Raw genomic sequence first — 24,370 nt, 5'->3', positions numbered from 1 at the left:
AATAACAGTGGCATTGATTATCTGCTTTGCTAAAGTCCTACTTTGGTGCCTCATCATGATGTGAAAGTGAATCTATTCTTGAATGTTATGACAGTAGAGTATGGAAGATTTGATACTTCTTACAACATTCTGGAAACATTCTGAATACGGGCCAATTGATAGACTGTTTCTCAGTCATCTGAAGATATGGACCAGTCAACAAATTAATAAACATTTAATAAGTGCCTACAATGGGCTAAACACTGTGAACCAGCCTATGTTAGGTTGAAGAAGCTCATCATTATGCCCTTGAGTCAGTAATTTTTTCACTCAGAGCAACTGATAATGGAATCCATAAATATGTATAAAGGTAACAATGTGGATAGAGAGAATACTCCAACCTATGAAATAATTAATCCTTAGATTACTGAGATAATTATTTCAGTTATTATGAAATTATTTAGGCATATCTGGGAGCCTGATTTGGTCCTGTGAAAGTCACTTAGTAAACAAACTTGAGTGGCATCTGTCCTTCCAATATACTATTAGAGTCTCCTAATCAAAGCAGAAATGAGATTGAGAAAAGCATGTTGTAGGAGAGAGGGGGGAAAGCTACTAACTATTGATTCTTTATTTCCTGTAGCAGTCAACCATCACCTTGGGTAGAGGCTGCCGGTTAAGCTGCAGCTCTTAATCCATGATCCTTCACCCTATCCAGAGAATAAATAAGTCACAAATACCGTGCTGTTGCATCCAGCAAAACAAGCAGACAGGTAAGTGATCCCATCTGCCCCACAGACTGGCGTGAAAGAGTCGGTTTGGCATTCACAGTTATTATTGCAAGGAGAATAAGGATCCAAGGCTACACCAAGTGCTGAGCTATAAGAGAAAATAGAAAATAACTCAGATTAATAACTCAAATTTATGTAATATTTTAATATTTATGGACATTTTTCTTACAACAATGAGAAGGTGAATATAACATTGTTATTCAGAGAGGTGAGTAATTTGCCCAGGATTACACAATTAATAAGAACTGGAACCAGCATAACAAATAATTGGAGATATAATCACTTCAAACAGATTTTTTGAAAAATTCAGCTTAACTACTTTCTTTAATTGATATCATCTTAAGGTTTGATCTTTCAAGATTTCCCCAAATACATAACCTAGGCAGCTTGGTCTCTTTTCTTTGATCATTCTTAATATTGTGTCTTGATTTATATTAGATCCTCAGGCAGGAAAATCCTTTCCTTTCCCCTGTTTAACAAATCCTATCAGTTTAAGTCTCAACTCTGGTCCTACTTTCTTTCCAAACTTATTTCTCTGTCTCTGAACTGCATAACTGTGCATCAAATACTTGATTATAAACTGCCTTGTACTGTTTCATTATGATTTGGTGTGTTCTAATTTCATTTCCCCTAGTGAGGCAAAAGGCAAAGTCTTATACTACCACTGTAATCCTCACATTGCCTAGGATAGCAGAAACATAAATGAAACTCAGTCAGTATGTGATGTGGATCAACAATCAACAATTTCCTTGGGATAAGTAATCCTTTAAGATGGTTTTCATTTTTATTTATTTTTATTAAGAACTTATAAGGTTGTTTTCTTTCTACTAGTGAAAAGCAAATGAAAAGAGATACTGAGTTAGGAGGGGTTATTAAATGTTCCAACTAGAAAAATCTCTCATTTTATCCTCCCCATTACATTTTATATAGAAAAACTTAGGTAGTATTATTCCTACCCACAAGTCAACTTTAAATTTGTTTGGAGGGATTCAAAACAGAGTCAATAATCCAAACTAAAGTCTCATGGCTTGGTCTATAAATACTGTTATACTGTTCCCCCTCCTCTAAGTACCAACTATAAAACATATGAAGAAAATGTCACTTTGGACCTGCCATTTGAGGAAGATTGGGAATAAGAAGGAGACGGTTCTTAGAGTTCCTGTATAGCCAAGTATGCCTCTGTCTTGTTCTGATATCTTTTAGAGTAGCCTTAGACAGGGCAAAGAATGTCTCATCTTATAGTTTCACTCCAGGAACAAGATATCTTCTTTGAGCTTTGGGATTCCACATATATGACCAAAGAAAGAATCTATTAATTTGGCTTTGTTGAAATGAAGATATAACAACTTTTTATATGTTTAGACTTTTATATCTTATCAAGTGTTTTCATGACCAATATTTTCTATCCTGGGCAGTGCCTTGAACATATTAGATTACTTCTGTTTTACAGATAAGTAAACCAAGGCTCAGAAAGGTTAGATAATTTACCCAAAGTCACAAAACTAATAAGTCATGGACTTGAAACCAAATATTCCAATTTTCTGTTCAGCACTCTAAATATTTCTACCAATAAAGGAACAGAAGGCCTACTATACTATGGAATTGTTTAAGACTGGGCAATTATATTTTGACCATAAATCATATAAAAGTTGAAATGAGAAAATCAAAGGAAAAAGTAGAGGAGAGAGTTTTTTTATGTTGAGTATCTGATATGAGATGTTTGGCTGACAAGAAGAGCTTCTTACCTATTAGCTGAAAAACTGATTGAAGAGAGCTGTATTTCTAAAGGATAGGGAGAAAGAGTGGACAGTCCTCTTTATATGAACATAGCTGAAGGCTTTAGTTGAGGTCCAAAAGGAGATGAATGAGATGACTAAATAGAGCAATGTCCTTTTCATACTGGAAAGAGACTTACAGATTTCTAGATCATATTACCTCCCTTCTCCCTTCTTTCCTTCTCCAAAGGTGGGTGGGGAAAGAACTGGATGATAAATGAATATCATCCAACACAGTAGAGACTTATGTGGTCCTGAAGATAGATGGATAGATGAAACCCAGCTGAAGGGGATAAATGATCCTGGTGAGGAGCAGAGAAAATCTGTACCATAACATTGACAGCTCTTTGCCATCAGTGGTATAATCTTTCCACATATATGTTTTGGTTACCCATAGTCCCTTCTTGTATTATCTTTATTTGTTCCCATTCTTCACACCAAGAATGATTGTGCATTTGTAAAGAGTGAGCTTCAGTTTCATGGTGGGAATGTCCTGTTATTAATTTAACTACTATTAATTTGTTAAATATTTTACTTGATTTGTTAAATCAAATGTAATCTCTGGCTGATTAGTTAAAGCACATTAGTAAGGGCTTGTGAAATATTCGTTTGGAGAAGATTTGACCCACAGAATGACTAGAATTTGTGAATTTTCTTGAGGGCTCATGAATAGGAAGGGTCCCAAGTGCTACACATGGTAATGGTATTGCCTGTATTTCTCTCTTACATGATCAGTCTAAAGCTGTCCAAAGGTTTAGGATAATGAGAAGAAAGAAGAATAGGAGTGCCATTAAGAAATGAAGACACTCCTTTCTAAATGATGGAACTATAGATTGAGAGCTGGGAGTGATCTCTTAAACCATCTAATCCAGATCCCTTATTTTATAGATTTATAAACTCACAGAAGAAACTGAGGGCCAGGCAAGTTAAATCACATGGATAGTATAAGAATTATTTATCATTTCTGGTATTTTTCAGAATTTGGTGAAATCTGTGCTATAAGCTTTGAAGATAATGACAAACTATAATATAAGAAAAAGACCCTAGGGTATCAAAGACTTACTTGTTTTATGGATCCTTCCTTTGATAATTTTAGAAGAGATATTAGTGGCTTGGTGGATAATGTGCTGGGTTTGGAGTTAAGAAAACTCAAGTTCAAATCTTGCTTCAAATACTTACTAGCTGTATAACCCTGTGCAAATTGGTGAATTTGTTTCAATCTTAGTTTCCTTATATGTCATATGAGGGGAGTTGGACTTAAAGGTCTCTGTGCTCCCTTATGGCTTTAAATCTATAACCTTATGAAACCACACTCACAGGTATTATATAATCACCCCACTCAGGAGATAGCTGTTTCTCTGCTGCTCTATTAATGGAAAGATCATTGGTTTAAGCAAACCATTACACTATTACAAGATGGGGGACTGCGTGCCAAATATTGCTACATTGCTTCAATAATACCAGTAGATTCTCTGACAAAAACCTTCTTCCTTGGCCAGCATTCACTTCTATGTGTATTCTCTATTAGAAAGTAAGCACTTTGAAGACAGGGACTGTCCTGCTTTTGTATTTATATTTCTAGCACAATGCCAAGCACATAATTAATTCTATTTGTTGCTTTTTCATTCATTCTTTCATCCCTTCGTTCATTCTTTCATATCTGCTCAGTCTCTTATAGTACTTACTCGTTTCTATAGGGAACAGTAACCCCAGCCACAGGACCTGTGTCACACCCCAGGAAAAGGAAGGAAACATAACAAGCTGTAGACACCAGGTTAACTAGCATGGCCATCCGAATGGCTCCCAGAGCAGACAGGCTTAGCTTCTTTACAAGAAGACCTCCTAAGAATATACCCAGACATGCACATGGAATAGCAGTCATCCCTAGAATAGAAGGAGGAAAAAGATTAGAAATAGAAATGAATTAAGACTAGAAGAACAAGAGTATTTTATTTACATAAATAAATATTCAAATACTCAAACTGAAAAAATATCCATTTAAAACACAGCAAGTATTCAATAATATCTTGTGTCATCATTCTTAATATTTAAACAAACTTATTTTAGCTTTTGTGCTTATATGGCACTAGATTAGATGCCATAATCACAAAGACAACACTGATGCAGAGAACAATGAAGACCACATGGCAAAAGAATACCAAGCAACTATATGAACTTAAAAAAAGTGCAAGTGGAAGGATAAGGATATATCATGAGGTGATAGTCTCACAATACTTAAATATTTGGACTGCACAGATTATTGGATAATAGATTTAGAGTTGAAGGATCTTTTTAAAAAATAATAATAGCTTTTTATTTTTTCAAAACACATGCAAAGACAGTTGTCAATATTCATCCTTGGAAAACTTTGTATTTAAAATTTTTCTCTTTCCTCCCCTAGAAAGCAAGCAGAGTTGAAGGGATCTTGAAAACCATAAAGTCTAACTTTCTTCTTTTGCAGATGAGGAAAATGGGACACAGAAATGTTAAGTGATTAATCCAGGATTAAAAATCTAGGAAGTGTCTGATGTGGGATTTAAACTTAGAGCCAGCAGTCTATCCATTTTGTCATGTTGCCTCTTATATGGGGCCAAGTGAAATTTGTTATCTCTCAATTTATCAGGAAGAATGACTTTTCATTTTCCTGTACAGCCTAAGGTACCACCCACAAAAGAGGGTTTGTACCATATGACAGTCTTGCTAAGATGATAGACAATTTAACAGCTTGGGAAGTTTAAAAAACCCCAGCTCTTCCTTAAGGTCAAATTAAAAAAATGGCTCATGTGTCATAGCCACCCACTTGCTCCAGGCAAGTGACTCTTTTTGTAAGACTGTAGCACTTAGGATGGCAACATGGTGCAGGGCAAATTTGAGTTCAGAGGATATGGGTGTAAATCCTAATTCTGTCACTTTCTATCTGGTGACTTTGACCAAGTCATGTGACCTTTCTGGGTTTTGGTTTCCTTATCTAAAATGACTGCATTGGACTATATAACCTCTGTAGTCTTTTCTAACTCTAAATTTTACAAAAACTATAAAGACACAATTGTAATGATTTTTGATTTTGTTCTGTTTTGCATTATCTTATTTTTATATGAATGTCACTTATAGATTATAAATATTGGTTAGGACCATTTTTAAAACCTAGGATATCTTCACTTTCTATCCCAGGGCACCCTCAAGATCACTTTCTGTATCATTTAGCTGGAGTATATATTGGAGGAATAAATATTAGTTTCAATATCAAATGAAACAGAACACAAGTAGTAAGCAGAAATATATAATGCTAGATAATACTTATATTAAACTTACATAATTAATTTTTGGATTCCTTGTGTTGTGAAATGACCAAGGTTCATGTAAGAAGGACATTCATGGATGGATTTGTGGTCTGTATCATTGGAGAATTGAAGGGAGCATCTATATTGATGAAATCTTAGAAGTTGGAATAGTTTTATTGACAAATGTCAAATATTTTCAGATTTCCCACTATTTTGGACTATTTATATCATAATTTTCCCACTACTTGATGAGCTGTCTCTACTTGTATGAGTGAAAGATACTCTTGAAGATCTGGACTGATATCTATTTATCTTCCTTTCAATAGTACCTAGAACAGCACCAAGGCCTTCGGGGCATTTATTTAGTGACTCTGCCAATACCACTTAAGATTCTCTTCCCTCTGAATCACAATAAACAATTACTCTCTTTCCTTGATGCATATTGCTCCTTAATACTTGTGGACAGTTATCATAACTTTCCTCCTAACTCTCTCCTCATTAAATTAACCTATGCAGATTTAGTCCTTTTAATCTTCTCTCATAAATCAGTCCTGCCAGGCCCTTAATCATTTTTGTTATTATGCTCTGAACTCTGTCCAATTTGTTGATGGCTCTGTGGTATTGCCCAGAGCTGGGCCCTGGTGCTTCAGGAAGATTGAATAGGTTGTCTCCTAAGTCCATGTGAGCTATGAATAGAATATATTCCCATTGGAGCCTCTTATATTTATGATTCCCTTTCTTCGTGCCCCTAATCACTGCCAGCCTACTCTGTTACCCTTTCTCTTAAAGGTTTTTTAAAAAATCTACATGGCATGATGCCACTGAGTTGATCATAGTAAAAAAAATCCTTAAAAGGCAGTCACATAATTGGACTGCTGAAAGAATTAGGATTCTTGGAATAGCTCTCTGTGGGTTAAAATAATTACCTTTTATAATGTTCTGATCACTGAAATTAGTAGCAAGAAGAGCAGGTGTTACATAGGCTCAAGGACTTGAGATTCTTCTTTTGACCTTTCTTCCAGAATTCTATTGATTGATTTGGCAATATATGAGCAAGAACCTATTGTGAAGCTACTCACAGCCTGAAGTAGAAGTGTCTCTTTCAAAGCAAGAATTCAAAGAAAGGAAGGGAAGAGACCAAGAGGTGATATACTATTTCTTCCTTTGTGCTTAGGGGCTCAAGTCTAACAATGTTAAGATACAGTGTTAGAAAACTCAACATTAAAGGAAAAGATACATTACACTTTCTCAGACAGAAAAGGGCTAACTGTGTTTTGTGATTGCCTTTTTGAAGTGAGTCTCTTTAATTTGCCTTTGGTTTTCAAGGCATGAAGTTTATAAACATTCTGTATGATGTTCTCAGATTTTGTTTTGTTTATTATGATACAGACTGTTGAAGAAAAGAACATGAACTCTGCTGAGAACTGTATCAAAATATTCTCTTAAAAACTGGTCTGGGTATTAGTTTTTAACCTTTCCCCAAATCTCTATAATACTAATCCATATTATTCATCAATTTTATTTTCCACTATTATTCATCATGGACACTACCCTAACCACTTCTCACTGTCTTCCACACCCATGTTCCTTTCCAGTTTTAAGATTTTACCTGTCTTGGTAAGTATCCCTAACAGGAACACTTCTACCCTTCATCTCTGCCTATCCATATTTATCCTTGTTTTCAAGATCTGTAGTCCCCCTTTCATCATATGGGATTTTCATCCTTTCATTCATTCTGTCTTTCCTGACTGTTCTGTTCATATTGATCTCTACTATTTCTGAAATTGCTGTTCCCTAGTATAAATTAATTTTTACATTTAATTTAATTTTTTAAATTTCATTTTCCCCAGATATACATAAAAGTTTTTTTGTTAGGCATGTACATTCATTTTTTTACATATTTCCTTATGAATCATATTGGGAGAGAAAAATTAGAACAAAAGAGAAAAACCATGAGAGGAAAAAAACAGAAGAAAAAGGAAAAAAGTGATCATAGTGCATGTTGATTTACATTCATTCTCCACAGTTTTCTCTCTGTATGCAGATGGCATTTTCTACCCAAAGTTTATTGGGTTTGCCTTGGATAACTGAACAGCTGAGAAGAACCAAGTCTATCATAGTGATCATTGCATAATATTGCTGTTACTGTGTACAATATATTTCTGGTTCTGCTTATTTGGCTCAACATAAGTTCAAATAAATCTTTCCAGGCCTTGCTAAAATCAGATTGTTCATTATTTTTCATAGAAAAATAATATTCCATTATTTTATATACCATAATTTATTCATTCACTCCCCAATTGGTGGGCATCTACTTATTTTTCAATTCTTTGCCACCACAAAAAGAGCTGCTACCAACATTTTTGCATATGTGGGTCCTTTTCCCTCTTTTATAATTTCTTTGGGATACAGACCCATTAGTGGCACTATTAGATCAAAGGGTATGCACAGTTTGATAGCTCTTTGGACACAGTTCCAAATTGCTTTCCAAAATGGTTGGATCATTTCAGCATTCCACCAACAATGCATTAGTGTTCCAGTTTTCCCACACCACTTCCAACATTTATCAATATCTTTTCCTGTCATCTTAGTCAATTTGAGAGGTGTGAGGTGGTACCTCAGAGTTGTTTTAATTTGCATATCTCTAATCAATAGTGATTTAGAGTATTTTTTATATGAGTATAGATGGCTTTAATTTTGTCATCTGAATTTTGTTCTTATTCTTTGACCATTTATCAATTGGAGAATGTCTTGAATTCTTATAAATTTGACACAATTCTTTATATATTTTAGAAATAAGGCCTTTGTCATAAATATTGGCTGTAAAAATTTTCCCCCTTTGGCCTTCCCTTATATTTTTGTTTGTGTTGGTTTTGTTTGTACAAAAACTTAAATTTAATGTATGTTCTCTATTCTTATTTGATAATAAATTCCTCTCTTCTCCAAAGATCTGATAGGTAAACCATTCCTTGCTCTCCTAATCTGCTTAAAGCATTACCCTTAATGCCTAATCATGTACCCATTTTGATCTTATTTTGTTATGGGGCATGAGAGGTAAGTCTATGCCAAGTTTCTGACATTATTTTCCAGTTTCCCAGCAATTTTTGTGAAATAGTGAATTGTAATCCCCAAAGCTGGAGTTTTGGGATTTATCAAATACTAGATTATTATGCCAGATTATTATGGTAATTGATTATTTTATTATGCATATTTTAATTCATTCCATTGATCCATCACTCTGTTTCTTAGCTAGTATCACATATTTTTGATAACTAATGCTTTAATAATAAAATTTTAGATCTGATACTAGTAGGCTACTGTCTTTTGTACTGTATCTCCTCCCATTAATTTCTTTAATATTCTTGACCTTTTGTTCTTCTAGATGAATTTTGTCTTTTTTTAGCTCTATAATTTTTTTTTGCAATTTAATAAATATGGGACCGAACAAGGAGACCAATTTAAGTAGAATTGACATTTTTATTGTATTATTTTGGCCTACCCATGAGCAACTGATATTTTTCCAAATGCTTAGATATGACTTTATTTGTGTGAAAAAATCTTTTCAAATTGTATTCATATAGTTTCTGGATTTGTCTTGGCAGGTAGACACAAATATTTTACTTTGTCTATACTTATTTTAAATAGAAATTATCTATTTCTTGCTGCTGGGTTTTGTTAGTAACTTAGAAATGCTAATGTTTTGATTGGGTTTATTTTATATTCTGGAATTTTGCTAAAGCTGTTAATTGTTTCAAGTAGGTTTTTGGATGATTCTCTAGGATTCTCTAAGTATAACACCATGTCATCTGCAAAGAGAAATAGTTTTTTATCTTCTCATTGCTATTCTAATTCTTTTAATTTCCTTTACTTATTGCTAAAACCCACATTTCTATTATAATATTGAATGATTGTAGTGATAAAGGGTATCTTTGTTTCACCCCTAATCTTACTGGGAATGCATTCACCTTTTCCGCATTACAAATAATGTTTGCTGATGGTTTTGGATAGAAGCTGCTTATAATTTTAAGGAAAACTCCTGTTATTCATATGCTCTCAGGTGTTTTTAATGAAAATGGGTATGGTATTTTGTCAAAAGCCTTTTCTGCATCTATTGATATTGTCACATGATTTTGTTAGTTTTCTGTTACTGATGTGGACAATTATGCCAATTATGCCAATAGTTTTGCTGGTATTGAAACAGTTTTGCATTCCTGGTACAAATTCCACTTGATCATAGTGCATTATCACACTGATAAGTTGTTGTAATCTCTTTGCTAATATTTTGTTTGAAATTTTTGCATCAATAGTCATTAGGGAACTTGGTCTGTAATTTTCTGTCTTTGTTTTGGTTCTTCCTGGTTTTGGTATCAATACCACATTAGTGTTATAGAAGGAATTTGACAGGACTCCTTCTTTACCTATTTTTTTAAAAAATAGTTTACATAGTATTGGAATTAACTTTTACTTAAATGTTTGGTAGAATTCACTTGTAAATCCATTTGGCCCTGGAGATATTTTTCTTGAGGAGTTCATTGAAGGCTTGTTCAATTTCTTTTTCTAAAAAAAGGACTATTTATGTAATTCATTTCCTTTTCTGTTAACTTGGGCAATTTATATTCATCCATTTCAGTAAGATTTTCAGATTTGTTGGCATACAGTTGTACAAAATAGTTCCTAATTATTGTTTTAATTTCTTCTTCATTAGTGGTAACTTTACCCTTTTAATTTTTGATGTTGGCAATGTTTTATTTTTCTTTTCTTTTTCTAATCAAATTAACCAAAGACTTATCTATTTTATTGTTTCCCCCCCCCCATAAAACCAACTCTTAGTTTTACTAATTAGATCAATAGTTTTCTTAGTTTCAATTTTATTAATTTCTCTTTTGATTTTCAGAATTTCTAATTTGGTATATAATTGGGTATTTTTAATATGTTCTTTTTCTAGTTTATTTAGTTGCATGCCCAATTTTTTATTATTTATTATTATTTTATTCATAGCTTTGGCTGCATTCTATAAGTTTTGGTATATTGTCTCATTATTGTTATTCTCTTAGATGGTATTATTGATTGTTTCTACAATTTGATGTTTGACCTACTCATTCTTTAGAATTAGATTATTTACTGTCCAATTGGTTTTTATAATATCTTTCCCTACTTCTTTATTGAGTATAATTTTTATTACATCATGATCTGAAAAGGAAGCATTTACTATTTCTGCCTTATATATTTGACTGTGAGGTTTTTATGCCCTAATACAGGGCCATTTTTTTGTGTAGGGGCCATGTACTGTTGAGAAAAAGATATATTCCTTTCTATCTCTGTTCAATTTTCTCCGGAGGTCTTATCACATCTAAATTTTTAGTTTCTATTAACTTCTCTAATTTCTTCTTTATTTTGTGGTTAGATTTATTAAATTCTGAGAGGGGGAGATTGAGGACCCCCACTAGTATAGTTTTGTTGTCAATTTCTTTTTGCAACTGCCTTAACTTCTTTGAGATTTAAATGCTGAACCACTTGGTGCATGTACATTTAGTATCAATACTACTTTATTGTCTACAATATCTTTTTAACAATATGTAGTTTCCTTTCTTATCTCTTTTAATTAGATCTATTTTAACTTTTACTTTGTCTGAGATCATAATTGCTACCCCTAGTGTTCTTTCATTTATTTATTTATTTATTTTTGCTTCTACTGAAGCATAATAAATTCTGCTCCAACCTTTTAAACTTACTTTGTATGCATCTCTTTGTTTCAAATGTATTTCTTGTAAACAATACATTGTAGAATTCTGGTTAACTTAATTTGTTTAATGTTACTTTTCAGTGATTGTTCACTATTTCATAAAGCTAGGGAGATGGATAAAGACTAAACATGTAATTTTATGGATATAGGGGACTCCTAGAAAATGAAAGTCCTTCCACCGAAGTATGTAGGCAATGTATATAGCCTTAGGGAGGAACCGAGAGCGGAGGTGTCAAAGATATGTGTAGTCACAATGCTCCTGAACCAGATTAATATGCAAATATGGAATATTTAACAAAATGAATAAAAATAAAACATGTATGATATCATCTTTAAAAACTAAATTAATATGCAGACCAAAGGGATCCTTATGTATAGATTAGTGGCCCACGTTATAGTTGAATTTGATACCATTGGCCCAAGCATTGAGAAAATAAGTGACTTCTCCAGAGTGACAAGGACAGTATGTTTTAGAAGAGGGATTTTTTTTTTTTTTCGTTTTCTGAGGCTGGGGTTAAGTGACTTGCCCAGGGTCACACAGCTAGGAAGTGTTAAGTGTCTGAGACCAGATTTGAACTTGGGTCCTCCTGAATTCAGGGCTGATGCTCTATCCACTGTGCCCCCTAGCTGCCCCTAGAAGAGGGATTTAAATTCCATTTTTTCCTAGTTTCAGACCAGCTTACTGTCTACTATCCCACAGATGCAGCTAGGTGGTATAGTGAATGGATAGAGCTCTCTAGACCTGAAGTCATAAAGACCTTAGTTCAAGTCTGGCTTCAGACTCTTACTAGCTTTGTGAACCTGGGTAAGTTATGTAAGTTATGTTTGCTTAGTTTCCTCATCTGTAAAATGGGGATAATAATAGCACCTCCCTCCTAGGATCGTTGTGAGGATCAAATGGGACAATAATTATAAAGTGCTTAATACAGTGTCTTGGCCTGTTGTGGGGGTTACATGCATACTAGCTATTATTATACTATTCTTTAATTACTTCAGGTACATCAGTCTTATCCCAAGACTAAAAAAGTGCAGTAAGGTAAGCTCTTTGAGAACAGGGGCTGTTTTCATTTTTATCCTTATGTCCTCATGTCTAAGAGAGTACCTTAAAAGCGTGAAAAAATATTTATTGAATTAAATTGCATCTTATATTTTACATATTCTGCCTTACTCTCAATATTGAGCCAAGTGCTTATAATATGTAGACATTGTTTACTTGTTGGATAGAATTGTCAAAGAATTCTCTCCGTTTCATGCTTATCCTAGCTTTTCTAATCCTTGGAGGACTAAATAAACAATCCTCCTGGCTTTAGGATGGGAGGGCCACTCACCCAGCAGCTGGTTGGCTGATGAAGTTGTGAGGTTGAACTGTTGTTCCAAGTACTTTCCCAGGAAAGCAGCAAAGCCAGCGACCACTGCAATCTCCATACAGGCTGCTAGGACGATGCAGGTGAACACGGGGTTAGACAATAGATGCTTTGTCACTTTAGGAATCACTGCAAGGAATATCAGAGCAAAGAGTAAATATCAACCAATTAGCACAGATTAATTATGTTTTTTTTAATCATGCTTTTTTCCCCCCATTATAGCTTATTGACAGTGACTGATAACTCATGAGAATTTCAAATCTGATTCATGGTGATTCTCATGGGAAAAAACCACATGAAAACATAAAGACACCATTTTTTCCCCCTGAGCTCTCACCAGTGGTCAGGATTGGAGATTATTTGTCAAAGTCAGCTAAGATACCCCATCAATGTGATTGAAATAGGAGAAAATTGTGTTTTTGTCTGTTGATATACTATGCTAAAATCTATGTTTGGGGTTTTGAGTGTCTGATATTGGGTAAGACATAAGTGGCTAGGATATCCAATGAAATACTGCCAAATAATCTATAGCAGACAATTCTATGTGACTAGGTTTGGAGGAGGGAGATTAGCAAGTGCCATACCTGGCTAGCCCAGCAGAAGGAGAGGGAACAGATGACAGATAGCCTATTCCTCCTGAAGCCTCTCTTTGATTCTATGTTCCTATTTCCTTCTTCCCCTTTCATTTAGTCAGTTGGTTTGGCCTGAGTGTTTCTGAGTGGCAGACCATGTAATTGTATGGAAAGAACTCTAATATCTTTGGAGTCCAAATACCTTGCCTTGAATCTTGACATTTCCAATCACTAGCAATGTTTCCGTGGAAAAGTCATTTCACCTCTCTGGTTTCTTTGTCTGAAAAATGGGTATAAAACACAATCTACCTCATAGGGTAGTTGTGAGAGAGGTGCTTCATGAGTCTTATAGTATTATACTAATTCAAGCTCTTGTTATTGTTTATCACTCTTAGCCTCAGCTATTGCTAAATGTAATGTCCTGAGATCATGAGATATAGTCGTCTGAATATATTTCATGGCAGCAAATCTTTGTCTTTCAAGGATGGATTTAATTTTGGAAATATTCAAAAGTAATTTAAAGTCTGGTAAAATGAGATAGATAATAAAGTGGCATCACCAATTTTTCTAGGCAACTAGATATGAATATGAGGTAATGAGACTGCAATTGAGAAAAAGCTGGGCTGGAAACTAGGAGGCATGCTTTGTTAGTAAGAAGCTTTATGACCTTAGCCAAATAACTAGATCTCTTTGAGTTTGCTTAGCTCTGAAGAGAAGAACTAGGAATAATGGGTGAAAGTTAAAGGGAGTCTTATTTGGACTTAGTATTAGGAGAAATTTCCTAATAACAAGAATTGTCTGATAATGAAATGAACTGCTTTAAGAAATAATGATTTTCTTTTTGGTGGAGATATTTGTCCGTATGACTGATAGTTCAGGATGTCAGAGGATTCATGTACTGGGTAAGGATTGGACAAAATGATCTCTGAGTTTCCTTTTGACTCTGGGATTCTATGATCCCTCATCTGTGAAATGAGCAGTTTGAACAAGATGAGAGGCAGCATGGTGTAGGGGAAAGAGTACTTGATTTGAAGTCAAATCCTGGCTTTGACACTTTAATACTTTTGTGACATTCAGCAAGTCACTTAGCCTCTGGGTCTCAGCTTTCTCATCTGTAAAATGAGGGGACTAGATTAAACTTTAAGGTTTCAGCTCTAAATTTTGATCCTATAAGTTCTAAGGTACATTGTGATAGCTGACATTTAGGTAGAACTTTCAGGTTTACAAAAAGGTTTTCAGATATATTGACTTGAACCTTACAATAATTGTGTGAAATAGGTTCTTTAGATATCATTACATCCATTTTATCTATCTAGCTGTCTATCTACTATCTATTTATTTATTTTTAAAGATTTAAAAAAGTATACTTCAACTTGTATTTAGACACAATCAGTTCTTTCTCTGGATATGGATAGCATTTTGCCTTGAATCATTGTCATTATACCCATTTTAGGGATTAGGAAATTGAGCCATACAGAAATTGTCCATAATCATACAATTAGTCAATGTCAGAGGTAGGCTAAAAATACAGGTCATACCTAACTTAAAGTACAGCCCTATTGTTACTATACTACTCAGGCTTTTTTTATTTGACTTATAAATTGTCCCTGAAATTGTAAGTTTGTTAGCTCCCAGAGTGGAGTTCCACAATGATTTGAGCATTATCAGGATGTATGTGGACAAACACTTATAGATTCATAAATTGTGAGCTAGAAAGGATGGCAGAGGCTATCGAGTCTATCCTTATTGTAAAGATGAGAAAACTGAGAACCAGAGAGGTCAAGTAACTTACCAAGTGTCAACAGGTATCAAGTAGCAGAGATACTTGAGCTGAGCTAGAATGTGACCCAAGGACTCTTGGATCCAAATTCAGCATCTTGTCTATTATATGCTCTTCTAAGAGACAATGCTAGATTCAAGTATAAAAAATTCTAATATTTAAAAAATCATTTAAAATCTTCCTTTGGAAATGCTAGTTGTGGGTTCCATTTGTTTGTTTGTTTTTCCATGGGAATTCTAAGGATCAATATGACAGCTCAGCTCACCACTCTGAATACCCACTAAGATGAATGAAGCTCTGTCTTCCCAAGTTGGGGCAAGACCCTCATCCTCTGACCATGTTTCTGACATGGAAATGGCCCCAGAAGCCCCAGACTTCTACTTCCTGTTCACTGCAAGTAGCCCTTTGTTCTTTGACTAAAGACATCAGGATTAGGGGTTGGGAGGGGGAGAAGAGAACTAGCTTTAAAAAAAGGGAAAACTGGTTAATGCATGAAATGTTATATTTTTCTACTTCAGCAAGCATTTTAATTATGTCAGAGATATTTCCACTTCAGCAGGAAGGATTCTTCACCAAGGCAGGAGCCTGCCTGCTTTTGTCTTAATACCTGGTGACTAATTTCTCACTGAATTAGATGTGAAAATCATTGTTTGAGAATCATCCGATTGAAGGGTGGAGGGAAACCTCACTGGGCCTTGTTTGCATTAAAGTTTTTTTTTTTTTTCTTTTCTATTAAGTATATGACAGATTGCTCCAGTTCTTGCCTCTGTTTTCCTCCCAGAATTCTTTTTTCTTTTCCATGTTTAATTGCACCAACTTACAGCAGTCTTAATAGATGATGCTTTTTAAAAGGCTCAGCCTGGCCTCTCTGGGTCCCATTTGAAAAGGGTTGTAATTATCTTGATCCTAGGGCTATCCCAGTGTTTCCAGCTCTTTCATCCAAAAGGATTTTCAAAGCTCATAAAATTCTGATTTCCTAAGGATATAGAAGGCATAATGAACCAACAGAATACAGAGTGGCCTAGAGAAACAGAGAACAGCAAAGCAGCCTCCTACCAGGACTCCTGACCACCTGCTGCCTTTCTCAGTCATACCTCCTACCTACTGATTCACACTTAGAAGTTGAAGAGTGGAGGACCCTGGAGGGAGGAGGGGAAAAGGATCAATTACAATTTAGCAGCCAGCTAGCCTACCAAGCTCAGAAAAAGGTTTTTAAGATATATTCTTAAGGAACTTACAATCAAAGTACCAGCTGGGCAACTTTGCTGAGACTGAGTGGTATAAGGTATAAAAAGAGAACAGGAAAAACTGAAATGGCTTTAGGGAAAATGATTAACCACCACCACTACAACCATCATCCACTATCTCTACTTTTCAAAAGTGTAGCTTTTAAAACAAAAATTTCTTTTGGATTTGCAGTCTTCATTAAAGAAGAAAATTCCAGTGGAAGTACTCTGTAAATGTATTCTCTTCTAACTCAGAGATCAAACAGCAAGATATTTCACATTATGGTATATTCAGATGAAACTTGATATCCTTTGTAAGAATCTTATGCCTAAGGTGTTAAGAAATTACTGAAGACAATCTGGAACTATGCCCAAAGACTATAAAACTGCACATACCCTTTGACCTAGCAGTGCCATACTGGGTCTGTATTCCAAGGAAATCATAAAGGAGGCAAAAGGACCCACCTATGCAAAAATGTTTGTGATGGCAAAGAACTGGAAATTGAGTAGATGCCCATCAACTGGGGAATAGCTGAATAAACTGTGATATAGGGAGGTAATGAAATATTATTCTTTTATAAAAAATGATGAACAAGTTGATTTTAGAAAGGTCTGAAAAGATTTACATGAACTAAAACTGAGTGAAATAAGCAGAATCAGGAATACATTGTACAGAATAACAGCAAGCATCTGTGATGATATGATTTCTCTCTCTCTCTCTTTCTCTTCCTCCTTCTTCCTTCCCATCTTCCTTCCTTCCTTTCTCTTCCTCCTCTTTCTTCCTCTTGTTCTTCTCAACCTCCTCCTCCTTCTTCTTCTACTTCATTTTTTTCTTCTTCTTCATTGGGAGTGGGATGGACTTTATATTTTTTATTTTATCATCATGAAAACTCTTCCATCTTCCACAAGGCATTTATTAGAGTATTAGAGATATAAGAGTATTATATAGAGTATTAGAGATATAAGACAAAAACAAGACATTAGGGAGGAAGGCCCACTTCCTACTCACATCAGGAATAGACTAAATAGACAACAATATATCTATCTCTATATCAATATGTACTATGAAGGGTATAGTGCCCTCCAAAATCTATAAAGAAATAAGGGGGAAAGGATGGGTGGATGGGAAAGCAAAGGGTGAGGGAAGAAGACAAGGGAGGGATCAATGGGTGCCGGAAGGTTAATAATAGCAAGGCAAGTTAAGGAGCAGAATTAAAGCAGAGTCAGCAGGCATAGGAAAGATATTGTGAATGTGAGAAGGGGGAGTGTATGTGTATGTGTGTATGTATATGTATGTGTATATCTACATCTGTATACATAAATATATCTTTTCTTGAGTGTAGCCTGCTTGGTGATGGGGAGGATGAAAAGAGGAAAAAATAAAGCAAAAAAAGGTGCATAGCAAAGAACAAAAGAATAATTTACAAAGAAATAAAGAAAAGATGGACATTCATAATTTCTTCTACTAATATGTACATATGTATATATCTATATCTATATATACTTTCTTGAACTGGTAATTTATTATCTATTTTGAATCCTCTCTGATGTTCTGCAGGGCACATGACAAAGTTCTCCTTTGTTTTGTTTTTTGTTTTGCATTCCTTTTCTAATTTTCTTTTTGTCTTATTAATTTTTAAAAATAAAATAAAGAAAAAAAGAAAAAATAGATTTATCGATATATAGTTCTCCCTCATGGAGAACTAGCACATTGAAAACAAAATTCATGTTATGTTTACTACCTATGGACCTCTGCCTCTGCTGATTGTTTTTTTCTTCTGCTTAAAAAAAATCCTGTTATTAAAAACGGATCTGTGCAAGAGAAGGGGGGGGGGGGAATATGTTGGGAAAGATGGATGCTTTAAAATAAAATATCTCAATAAAATCTATTTTAAAAAATTAAAAATCCATTCTTTCTTCAACTATCTTTGTTAATGTCTGTCTAATAACAGACAACAAAACACACTTTGCTTGCATATTTTTAAATGATTTGTGATTTTGCTTCCAACACCAGAGATTAGCTAGGTATAAACACATTTAAATTAAGACAGAAAATTCATTGTAATTGTACTAACAACTTTTTATCTTAAATAAAAACCAGAAAACAATAGAATAAGGGACAGAAGGGCCATTAAATTGTCCTTAGGTAAAAAATTGAACTAAAGATAACAGGATGTGACTGATTAAACCTTTGGAGAGAAAAAATTCAGGGAGTATTGGTGGCCTTTGACAAAAAGAATCACACCTGAATCATACCATTCCTCAACCTTCAGGAAATAAGAAAAGCCCCCAAATGAAGCATGGAAGAATGAAAAGAAAAGTTATAAATACCAGATAGCCAACTATGAACCCTACAGACATGTACACCCATAGGTAATATATTATGATAAAGATTAGATATTTAATTTCATGGATTTAGGGACCAATTCAGATTGATATTTTCACTACACTTTATAGTCTGAGATTATTTTCCAGAATATAAGGAGGTTAAATAGCTTGCACAAGCTAATTATTCACATAACTGGTCATATAGCCAATAGGTATCAGAGGCAAGACTTAAATTCAGGTTTCCTGGCTCTAGAACTGACTTTCTAACCACTATGTCAAGCTGTCTCTTAGTGGCTATGATCCTAGTAATAAATAGTTCCTATTTTTGGACCAGGAAAGACAACTCAGATTGTCTTCTCAAACTGTTTTCCTCAAACTCTAAATCTTCTGTTATGTATCCTTCATTCTTTATTCCTCTCTCACAAATTCCTTCTTCTTTTTTTGTCCAAAGCACTACCCAGCCTTAACCTTCAGGAGACAAATCCTTACCACACACATCCAAATACTTTGATTGGCTAGAGGATTTTGTGAAACTCAGGCTAATTGAAAATACACTGTTCGCAAGAGATACAAAGAGAAATTCCATTCAAAATAACGGTCGATAGTATAAAATATTTGGGAATATATCTACCAAAGGAGAGTCAGGAATTATATGAGCAAAATTACAAAACACTTGCCACAAAAATAAAGTCAGATTTAAATAATTGGAAAGACATTCAGTGCTCTTGGATAGGCCAAGAGAATATAATTAAGATGACAATACTCCCTAAACTAATCTATTTATTTAGTGCTATACCAATCAGACTTCCAAGAAACTATTTTATTAACCTAGAAAAAATAACAACAGAATTCATATGGAACAACAAAAGGTCAAGAATTTCAAGGGAAGTAATGAAAAAAAACTTAAGTGAAGATGGTCTAGCTGTACCTGATCTAGAACTGTATTATAAAGCAACAGTCACCAAAACCATTTGGTATTGGCTAAGAAATAGACTAGTTGATCAGTGGCATAGGTTAGGTTCACAGGGCAAGATAGTGAATAAAAATAGCAATCTAGTGTTTGACAATCCCAAAGATCCCAAATTTTGGGATAAGAATTCATTATTTGACAAAAACTGCTGGGAAAACTGGAAATTAGTATGGCAGAAATTAGGCGTGGACCCACATTTAACACCATATACTAAGATAAGATCAAAGTGGGTCCAAGATTTAGGCATAAAGAACGAAATCATAAATAAATTGGAGGAACATGGGATGGTTTACCTCTCAGACTTGTGGAGGAGGAAGGAGTTTGTGTCCAAGGGAGAACTAGAAACCATTATTGATCACAAAATAGAAAATTTTGATTACACCAAATTAAAAAGTTTCTGCACAAACAAAACTAATGCAAACAAGATTAGAAGGGAATTAACAAATTGGGAAAACATTTTTACAGTTAAAGGTTCTGATAAAGGCCTCATCTCCAAAATATACAGAGAATTGACTTTAATTTATAAGAAATCAAGCCATTCTCCAATTGATAAATGGTCAAAGGATATGAACAGACAATTTTCAGATGATGAAATTAAAACTATTCCCACTCATATGAAAGAGTATTCCAAATCACTATTGATCAGAGAAATGCAAATTAAGACAACTCTGAGATATCATTACACACCTGTCAGATTGGCTAAAATGACAGGAACAAATAATGATGAATGTTGGAGGGGCTGTGGGAAAACTGGGACACTGATGCATTGTTGGTGGAGTTGTGAAAGAATCCAGCCATTCTGGAGAGCAATCTGGAATTATGCCCAAAAAGTTATCAAAATGTGCATACCCTTTGACCCAGCATTGCTGTTATTGGGCTTATCTCCCAAGGAAATACTAAAGAAGGGAAAGGGACCTGTATTTGTCAAAATGTTTGTGGCAGCCCTTTTCATAGTGGCTAGAAGCTGAAAGATGAATGGATGTCCATCAATTGGAGAATGGTTGGGTAAATTATGGTATATGAATGTTATGGAATATTATTGTTCTGTAAGAAATGACCAACAGGAGAAATACAGAGAGGCTTGGAGAGACTTACATCAACTGATGCTGAGTGAAACGAGCAGAACCAGAAGATCATTATACACTTCAACAATGATACTGTACGAGGATGTATTCTGATGGAAGTGGATGTCTTCAACATAGAGAAGAGCTAATCCAATTCCAATTGATTAATGATGGACAGAACCAGCTACATCCAGAAAAGGAACACTGGGAAATGAGTGTAAACTGTTATTTTTACCTTCTGAATCCAATTCTTCCTGTGAAACAAGAAATTCAGTTCTACACACATATATTGTATCTAGAATATATTGTAATATACTTAACATGTATAAGACTGCCTGCCATCTGGGAGAGGGGTTTGGGGGAGGAAGGGAAAAAATCTGAACAGAAGTAAGTGCAAGGGATAATGTTGTAAAAAATTACCCATGCATATGTACTGTCAAAAAAGTTATAATTATAAAATAAAATAAAAATTAAATAAACAAAAAAAGATTTATATATATATAAAAAAAAGACAATACACTGTTCACTTAAAAAAAAAAGACTCAAAACAATCACAATGGCATTCAACATGGAACTGTTAAGCTTTCTAATCTTTAAGGTCTCTCAGCATTTTGCACAGAAATTTTCTTCTTATTTTCAACAACTACAAAAATTACTTTTAGCTCTGTAAAAGACACCATCTGGACATTTTTGGAGAGTAAAAAGGCACCTCTTTTGGTGATAAGAGCATACCAGGGATGGCAAGAAGGCTGTTCACATCAGGTGACAGAGATGAGCAATCACATAGGAACAAAATACAAATAGTAATAAATACTACACACATTTTGCTGTTATTGTTTAGTGATGTCTGACTCTTCCTGATCCTATTTGGTTTTTTTTTTTTTTTTTTTTTTTTTTGGCAAAGATGAAGTCATTTTCTATTTCCTTCTCCAGCTTGTTTTACAAATGAAAAAACTGATTCAAACAGAGTTAAGTGACTTTTCCAGGGTCATATAGCTACTAAGTGTTTGAAGTTGGATTTGCATTCAGGTCTTCCTGACTCTAGACCCAGTGTTCTAAACTGTATGCTACCTACCTGCCCTATTATAATATATAGTAGAACCCAATATCAAAGTGCCTTCATCCAAAAAATGTAATTTTAGAGAATGTGTCTGATGGGGTCACTATGGGATTGAATTACTTTGATCTGCTTTTTCTATAAAATCTATTGGTCTTTGTTTTCTATTTAAAAGGAAAAAAAAAAACAATTGATATATTTAGAGGGAGGGAGTTAGCCCATTAAATTGTCTACCTGGCAAAGTGCTTTGGACTTTTGGGTGGAGGACAAATTCCAGAGAGGTAAGACAACCCTGAAATATAACAGGCTCTCTGGGACATTGCATTGGTTAAGAAAAAGAGAGAAACAAAGAATAGTTGTCTTAAGATGGACAAGAGCTAATATGGGAAAATAAGGAATTTAAGCATATTATTAAAATGCTCAATTCTGCTTCTGACAACTAGGTAGATGATTGATAGGAAAAATGCCTATTTACTTGGTTTGTTGCCTCTCCAGAAATGTCTAAGTTGTGTCTTTTCCAGAGCTGGGAAATCATGGAACAGGAGACAGTCTAGAATCTCACTTCCTGGTATACTAATCACCTGTATGATCCTGGGCAATTCTCTTAAATTTTTAATTCCTAAATGCTAAATTACATTGGTGATCCCCATATGTAAAAGTAATTTCCTCACCAGCTGCCTATATTGAAGAAATCACAGCTCTGGACCAAAAAAAATCATTCAAGTTTTCGGTAATATGGTGGAGTAAAAAGAGTGCTGCATAGAGAGTTGATGACCTGGTGGAGAATCCTCACAATGCCATTCCTTTGTTACCTTGGAGATTGCAGGCAAGTAACTTGACCTATCCAGATTTCATTTTCCTTATTGGTAACACGAGAAGGCTGGAATAGGTAATCTTTAACCAGAGAGTTCTAAAATCTATAATCCCTAGAAAGGAAACAGCTAGGTGCATATCTGATTGAGTGCTAGGTCTGAATCCAGGAAGATCTGAACTAGAATTTTGTCTCAGATGCTTAATCACTGTAAAACACTAAGAAGTTGTTTGTCTGTTTTCTCAAATACAAAATGGGGATAATAATAGCATTTATTTCCCAGAGTTCTGAGGATTGACTGAGATAATATTTATAAAAAGCTTAGCAAAATGCCTGGTACATAGCAGCAACTTAATAAATGCTTGTTTTCATCCTTCCTTTTTGACATGAATAAGAATTTCCCAGTAGAAGAAGGTATGGATGGGTAATCATATGTACCCTTGGAGGAAATACTTATATTGATGAGATGGTCCATTCAGGAAAGCAGAGATTAATGAGAATTCACCTTAGTCATTGCCTCTTCGTACATTTTCAAATCAAAATGAAAAAGTAAAAAACACAGAAAAAAAGAGGAAACTAAATTTTTTTCCTTGAAAGGAGGGAGTATTTCCTTTCTGTCTTTGTAACTTAGCACCTAGGGATGTCCCCAGAATTTAGCCAGTATTTAGAAATGCATATTGATTGACTGATTAAAATACACATATCACAAGGAGAAGAAAAAAGAATGATTAAAGAGAACCGAAATAAGACAAATGAAATTGATTCATATAACCTAAATGTCTTAGAGACTATGAAGTCAGTCTGAAAGGATACTGACTTAAATTGGATTTGTGAGAACAGAAGATAGTCTGTGATTAAGTTGCTACTCAAATTTTGCAGAATCACAGAAATAGAAATGATGTAACTGATGCAGTCCAAGCAAATGTTAGCGTATGCTAATACAAGTTTATGCTAATAGAGCTAAGAAGCCCAGGAGCTATATTTCTGCTTCCATTTCTACCACTGATTGCTGAGCTGCTTAAACCTAATTGTTCATGATTATCCAGGACACTGGATTTAGAGTAAGGAAGAGACTGGGTTTGAATCATGTATTGGATACTTTTTAGTTTAATCCCTCTTAAAATAGTAAGGTTAAGTCAGTTAACCTTTCTCAGCCTCAGGGTTTCCATCTGTAAAATGGGAATAATAGCATCCCTACCACTTATTGCACAGGGTTGTAAAAGTCAACTGAGAAAGTAAGTGCAAAGCCCTTTGTAGCCCTTAAAGGGATAGGGATAGGTAATGGATCTGTAATTTTTTGGGAGAGGGTGAGGGTATATAGAACTTCTAGATAGGGAAACTCTATTCCTATAGATAGGCACCTTATGGTCTCTACATCTCATAGTTTTATGGAGTTGCCAAGAGTATGGAGAGGTAAATACACTCATCATCAGCCCAGCATCACACAGACAATACGTGTTAGATATAGCATTTGAATTTAGGTCTTTCTGAGCATGAGGTCATTCTAACATGCTGTCTTATTTTTTAAATTACATTGAAAGAATCACATGACTTGGAATCAGAATACCTGCGCCCAATTCCTAGCTTGATTTATATTTAGCCTTCCTAAATCTTGATTTTTTTTATTAT

General features: G+C 34.5%; 1 protein-coding gene across 1 annotated transcript in view; it reads right to left on the bottom strand.

Moving 5' to 3' along the window:
* SLCO3A1 (solute carrier organic anion transporter family member 3A1) overlaps positions 1–24,370 on the bottom strand; it is a 340,259-nt gene that overhangs the window by 18,626 nt on the left and 297,263 nt on the right. The window contains exons 5-7 of the mRNA XM_074282483.1: positions 12,898–13,062; positions 4,231–4,429; positions 720–858 (exon numbers count right to left, since the gene is read on the bottom strand). Of these exons, the coding sequence (XP_074138584.1) occupies positions 720–858; positions 4,231–4,429; positions 12,898–13,062 (503 nt within the window). The remainder of the gene's footprint in view (positions 1–719; positions 859–4,230; positions 4,430–12,897; positions 13,063–24,370) is intronic.

This window comes from Sminthopsis crassicaudata, chromosome 1 (genome assembly GCF_048593235.1).
Source record: "Sminthopsis crassicaudata isolate SCR6 chromosome 1, ASM4859323v1, whole genome shotgun sequence".
Lineage (NCBI taxonomy): Eukaryota > Metazoa > Chordata > Mammalia > Dasyuromorphia > Dasyuridae > Sminthopsis > Sminthopsis crassicaudata.
This window is presented reverse-complemented; position numbering and strand designations above follow the sequence as displayed.